Source organism: Rana temporaria, chromosome 1, assembly GCF_905171775.1.
Source record: "Rana temporaria chromosome 1, aRanTem1.1, whole genome shotgun sequence".
NCBI lineage: Eukaryota > Metazoa > Chordata > Amphibia > Anura > Ranidae > Rana > Rana temporaria.
In genome coordinates this window covers 98051510-98057726 of record NC_053489.1, presented here as the reverse complement: position 1 = coordinate 98057726, position 6217 = coordinate 98051510, and the positions used below count along the sequence as shown (strand labels likewise).

The following is a 6217-nucleotide window of genomic DNA, read 5'->3' as shown; positions in this document are numbered from 1 at the left end:
AAAGCAGAAAAACACCTGTTTTTGCACAAGTCAAAGGGTCACCAAAAACACCTGTAATCTGCCCAAAAAGAAGCTCATGTACTTTTTTGAGCTTCAGGCATTTTGCTTCAGGCTACACGTGATGTGAACGTTAAATTAATGGGATTTTGTTTGTTTTTCGGGTGTTTTACGAGCTGAAAATGCTCAGTTGTGAATGAAGCCTTAAACAGTTGCAAAACAGAGACTGGCTTGTTATATTTGTTGCATTTTCACCCAGTGATAAATGAAAATGTTATCCCTTTTTATGCAGTTATTGTTACAATTTTTATTATTTTGCATTTATTGACAATGCATATCTCCACCCTAGAGGGAAAAACAGAAATATATTCCCTTCTTCCTCAGGTTTATTTTTGGACATTTTCCTCTGCCTTAGTATCTTAGCAACTAATTGCCTTCATTTCCTACCTGCTTTAATGAACAGATGTGTAGAGGTGGCGGGGCTCCTCCTACCTGGGTGCTACAGGTAGTCACAGGTATGCTTTAGTATGAGGTTATACAAAACGGAGGAAACTGAAAGCCAGCAGCCAATCCACCTGTTGCTATGAATGACGCAGGATGCTCACCTGTATTCATTGGTGCCGAAGCAGATTTTGCATTTTGGGAATACATGTGCTATGCTGGGGCATTATGTATAAATATCCCAGCTGCTGAGCTGTCTTTATAATTGACCTGGCTCCGTTTGTTTGCGAACATACAGGTATGAATCTGTTTTTTATATTCTTTCCATCAGGACCTTCAGACTCGCCCACTTCCTTGAAGAAGCAACCGTGCTGTAGCCTCACAGAGAAATGTGCTTCTATTCCATTTAGATTGGTTATTGCTTTGACACTAGTATTATTTTTTTAAATAATTTAATGCTATAGAATTTTTTTTATCTTTATGCAAAAAAAAAAAAGAAAAGGATGTACATTGATATTTTTTATTATGCCCTTTTAGACATTCATCGCGAAAATGCCTACTCAGTTGGAAGGTGCCATGGATACCATGATCCGAATCTTTCACCATTACTCGGGCAAAGAGGGTGACAAGTACAAGCTGAACAAAGGAGAACTGAAGCAGCTCTTGCAGAGCGAACTGACAGACTTCCTTGCTGTAAGTATGAGGCACACACATGTGGTTGGGGAAGAAGTATAGAGGAAAAAAAGGCTACAAACTTTTGCTGACAACTTTTTTTAGAATTTAATAAATCATTATTTAAGGGAAAAGGGACTGAGAGAGATAAAGTGATGGTTGACAAAATGTAATCAACTGACAGATTTACCAATAAAAGGCAGAGTTTGTTGGATATCAGATCTTCACCGATAGATGAAAAATTCCACTACATCTTTAATTAGAAAAATGCTTCTCTGGCTAGATAAGGGAATGTTAGGTCAATTGTAAAACCCATTTGGATTGAAAAAAAAATAAGTTTATCAAAACGGAAAGTCACCAATATAAATAATTTTATATGAGGAGCTTTATTCGTAACCTGGGCTCTGGAAATTACCTAACATTTAAAAAAAAAAGTTATTTCATTAATATGCTCTCTGTTTTAGGATTAAAGCGGGAGTTCAACCGAAAAAAAAATTTTAACATTAGATTGATGCTCATTTTGTCAAGGGGAATCGGGTAGTTTTTTTAAAATCGAAGCAGTACTTACCGTTTTAGAGAGCGATCTTCTCCGCCGCTTCCAGGTATGGTCTTCGGGACTGGGCGTTCCTATTTGATTGACAGGCTTCCGATGGTCGCATACATCGCGTCACGAGTAGCCGAAAGAAGCCGAACGTCGGTGCGGCTCTATACGGCGCCTGCGCACCGACGTTCGGCTACTTACGGAAAATCGTGACGCGATGGATGCGACCGTCGGAAGCCTGTCAATCAAATAGGAACGCCCAGTCCCGCAGCCCATACCCGGAAGCGGCGGAGAAGATCGCTCTCTAAAACAGTAAGTACTGTTTCGATTTTAATAAAACTACCCGATTCCCCTTGACAAAATGAGCATCAATCTAATGTTAAAAAATACGTTTTCGGGTTAACCTCCACTTTAAATATAGAAGCTGCCAATAAACTCCAGATAGGCAGAATGCTGGGATTCTAAGGGGTTGATTTACTAAAACTTAAGAGTGTGAAATTTGATCAACTGTGCATGGTAGCCTTCAGCTTGTTCAATTAAGCTTGACAAAAAAAACCTGGAAGCTGATTGGTTTCTCCAGTTTTAGTAAATCAACCACAGTTCAGTAACAGTTTCAAATCCATGGCTTTAGATTATTATATGTATTTGATGTGTTTTATTTTGTCTGTGTCATTGTATGTATTTTACACTGGAAAGGTAAAATTGTTGGCAGTTAGCACCGTTTATATACATGATTTTTTATTATGCCACGATAGAGATGTCACAGATTGCTATATCCTGTCCTTAGTGGTTAATCCCTAGAGACAGACTTTGCAAATGACAGTTTATTTTCATTTGCTCTACTGTCACTTCACAAGACGCTGACACTGCATTCAAATTTATTCCAAGACCTCAAAGAATAGAACATTAACTGCTTCCACCCCATTAAAATATTGGACAGAAATCAATTTCATTTATACCTTGTCATTCAATAAGGCTTTAAACAATGCTGCCCGGCAGTACAAAGAACAATGGTGAAGTGCAATAACAAATAGCCTATAGTAAATCAATTTGATTTCAATTTACTGACACCCAATAAATGAATAGAGAGATTCCAATTTACTTGTTAGGGGTTACAGCGCTTGGTATTTTGCATGCTATATGTGTATTTAGAAGGCCTGGGTTTAGTTTGGTCTAAAGTACTTTTTTCAGTTTTCTACAAGTCTGTAAATCTAGAAAGTGGTAAAGAATTCTACTGACTTAGGCATTTCTATCACCTGATATATGGAAGAGCTACAGCTGCTTCAGAGCCTCCTGGGAAGCCAAGCTGTCAATGATATTTTCTTGCAGGAGTTATTCCCAGGGGGTTAAGGTTCTGACCTCATTGATGGTCAATTGACCTCACTGAAGCACACAAACCCAAAGGGCAGTCGGCTAACTACAAAATCCACTGTGCCTTCCTTGTAACGTTCTGCTTCCATTTAACTAAACAATAGCACAGCTATCAATTTTGAAATAGAACTTTCCATTACTCGCTGCGCATGGCTCATGTTTTTTTCTCCAGACATAATACTTATGAGTCATTCCCACTAGCTGCTCGTTCATTACAAAAGCATTGACGTGAATTGATTGGAGCCACAAATGAATTGGCTTTTGCAAACACTTTATTTTAAAATTTGACATAGAAAGCAAATACAACAAATGGAGCAGTTTTTATAGGATTATATCACTGTCGTTGGTTTTTCTTTAGATCTGTACTTAGAAGTGTTTTAATTTTATCTTTTGTAGTACATTGTTTATTTGTGTTTTATCGTAGCAGCCTAGTAGCGAGGTATAGAGTCATACAGGGTGTGTGTATTGCTGCAATGGATTCCCCAGAGCCCATAGTGTAAAAAAAACATCCGAAAGGCGGGGATTCACAATGGGATTAGCATTCTAAAACAGGAGTCGGAGTGGCATTTTAACTGCTTTCATATGAGGCGCAAAGGAAAGGAACATTCCCTTGTAGGGAGGGGAAGGGGTTAGCTAAGACTGGATATTGGTGGCGTCATGGACTGTGCTTTTTGAGTACACAGATGTGTAGGCATAGTTTCTTTAAATAAGCATAGTCCAATGGAAAACAGAGGTCAGAACCCAATAATAGTGACTTAAAAAGAAAAATATAACTCCCTTCCAGAACATCTCCACTCTCCCACTGCACTGCTCTGTAAAAAAAGCTCCCATAAGCCAGCAAAAAAAACAATATCAGGCCCAGGCCAGGCTGTAAGGCTTCCCCAACTTTATTGAAAACAAGTGAACAGAAGCGCTAGTTTTAGAAGAAGACAGCTTGTGGAGTTTTTCCGTCCTCTTGTTTTCAATAAAAAGTTGAGGAAGCATTACAGAATGACAGAGTGTGGCTCAATACTCATTTTCTTTTTACCAATTAATAAGTTGAAAGAATCCATTTCCCAGATATGTCATTACTTGTGTCTCTGTAAAGCCTCGTACACACGTCCGCGAAACACATCGTTTTGCTCGTCGAGTTCCTTGTGAAGCCGCCAAATTTTCCCATTCCCGTCGAGGAAAAAGACGACGTGCTTTCTTTTTGGCCCGACGAGATCCTCAACGGTTTTCTCGTCGAAAAGTGTACACACGACCGGTTTCCTCTGCAAAAAAAAAACACAGCAAGCTTCTTGCTGGTTTTTGCCAAGAAACTCGGTCGTGTGTACGAGGCCTAAAAGCTTCTTTACACTTGCTTCGGCTTCAACACACATTAACGGCTAGTTTGCACTTGCTTCAAAACATGGCTTCAGAAAGGCTTTGTTAAAGCTCTCTGAACACCAGTCAAACACCCTGTCACTAAATAAAATGCCTAGCTTACAGTCCTATTTACACCTTGCTTTTGCAAGCCTCATTGAAGCATCACTGAAGCCCCACCGATGCAATCCAAGCAAAAGCAAGGTGTAAACAGGACTGTAAGCTAACCATTTTATTTAGTGACAGGAGCTTTAACAAAGCATGTCTGAAGCCTTGTAAACTAGCCCTAAGTCATTAGTGGCTCCCAAGTATATGTTCAAAAGCTGACAGTTTTTGAAAAGCCAAAATTTCGTAGAGAAGCCAGGCTTACTTTAATTCTTGCAATATAATCCTGATGGAGTTAATAATCTAGAGTTCCCATTATCATCACACTATGAGCTTTATTTACTAAAATGTTAAAGTGGAGGTTCACCCTAAAACAATTATCTAACATTACATCCAGCATACTAACGACATGTACAGTATGCTGGTATATTTTTTTTTTTCGCCGTACATACCGTTATATTGTTATTTTCCCCCCGGCTTCCAGGTTCTGATTCCCGTGGGACTGGCCGTTCCTATTGAGAGGTTAGATGATTGACATCTGGTGAAAAACTTCCCATGGCGTATAAGGCGCGTCACCAGTTTTCCGTAAATAGCCGACCTGCGAGTCGGCTCTATACGGCGATATACGGCGCCTGCGCCCGCCTTTAAGGGCTGACTGCGCAGGCGCCATATAGAGCCGACTCGCAGGTCGGCTATTTACGGAAAACTGGTGACGCGCCTTATGCGCCATGGGACGTTTTTCACCAGATGTCAATCATCTAACCTCTCAATAGGAACGCCCAGTCCCGCGGGAATCAGAACCCGGAAGCCGGGGGGAAAATAACAATATAACGGTATGTACGGCGGAAAAAAAAATACCAGCATACTGTACATATCGTTAGTATGCTGGATGTAATGTTAGATAATTGTTTTAGGGTGAACCTCCACTTTAAGTTAGGCAACAATTCTACATTTTAAATTCCCCATAATTGGATGTTTTGGTCACTTCACCCCACCTTAACATCACACTTCAGCGCATTCCAACGAAACTTTCTACAAGTAGATTACACACAAATAATTTTTGCCATTTTAATCCTCCATTTCCCTTTCCAGTGCCAGAAGGACCCTCAGCTGGTTGACAAGATCATGAATGATCTGGACTCCAATAAGGATAATGAAGTTGACTTCAATGAATTTGTGGTGCTGGTGGCAGCTCTGACTGTTGCCTGCAATGACTTCTTCGAGGAACAGCTACGGAAGAAGGGGAAATAGATGTGATTCGGGAGTTACTGTGATGAATCCCGCAGGAAGCGATCATCAGCCTGTAACACAGAAGAGCATCAATGTTGTAAAAATATGTTGTTCTATGGCATTAATTTTTCAGCAATAAACAATAAATAAGGGAGTTTTTGTATTTGCAATTAATTAAAAATAAAATGCATGATTAACCCCTTTACAACTGCGTGGCGGTATGATTATTTCAGATTTTAGGTGCTGAAAGCGGTACCATTATTTTGCAAGGAAATTTGGCGTTTTATATTGTAGGCCTGTAATTCTTAGGAATAACTCACTTAAATCTGTCCAAACAAGAGTCTTGTAGGCATCCCGGGTATGACATTTTTTTAAAAACAAAATTATAAATTATAATATAACAAATAATTATAAATAATTATAACAAATAATAATATAATTATAATAAAAATTATTCAATAATGTAATCAACTCAAAATCACTGAAATTTGCTCAGTTGCAGAATTGTCGCTGTCA

At 39.2% G+C, this 6217-nt stretch overlaps 1 protein-coding gene across 1 annotated transcript; it reads left to right on the top strand.

Moving 5' to 3' along the window:
* Positions 1-593: 593 nt before the first annotated feature.
* S100Z (S100 calcium binding protein Z) lies at positions 594-5855 on the top strand. The gene is made up of 3 exons (XM_040341052.1): positions 594-736; positions 976-1131; positions 5564-5855. Exons 2-3 carry the CDS (start codon positions 991-993, stop codon positions 5720-5722), a joined length of 300 nt encoding a protein of 99 aa, XP_040196986.1. The 5' UTR covers positions 594-736; positions 976-990; the 3' UTR covers positions 5723-5855.
* Positions 5856-6217: the final 362 nt, after the last annotated feature.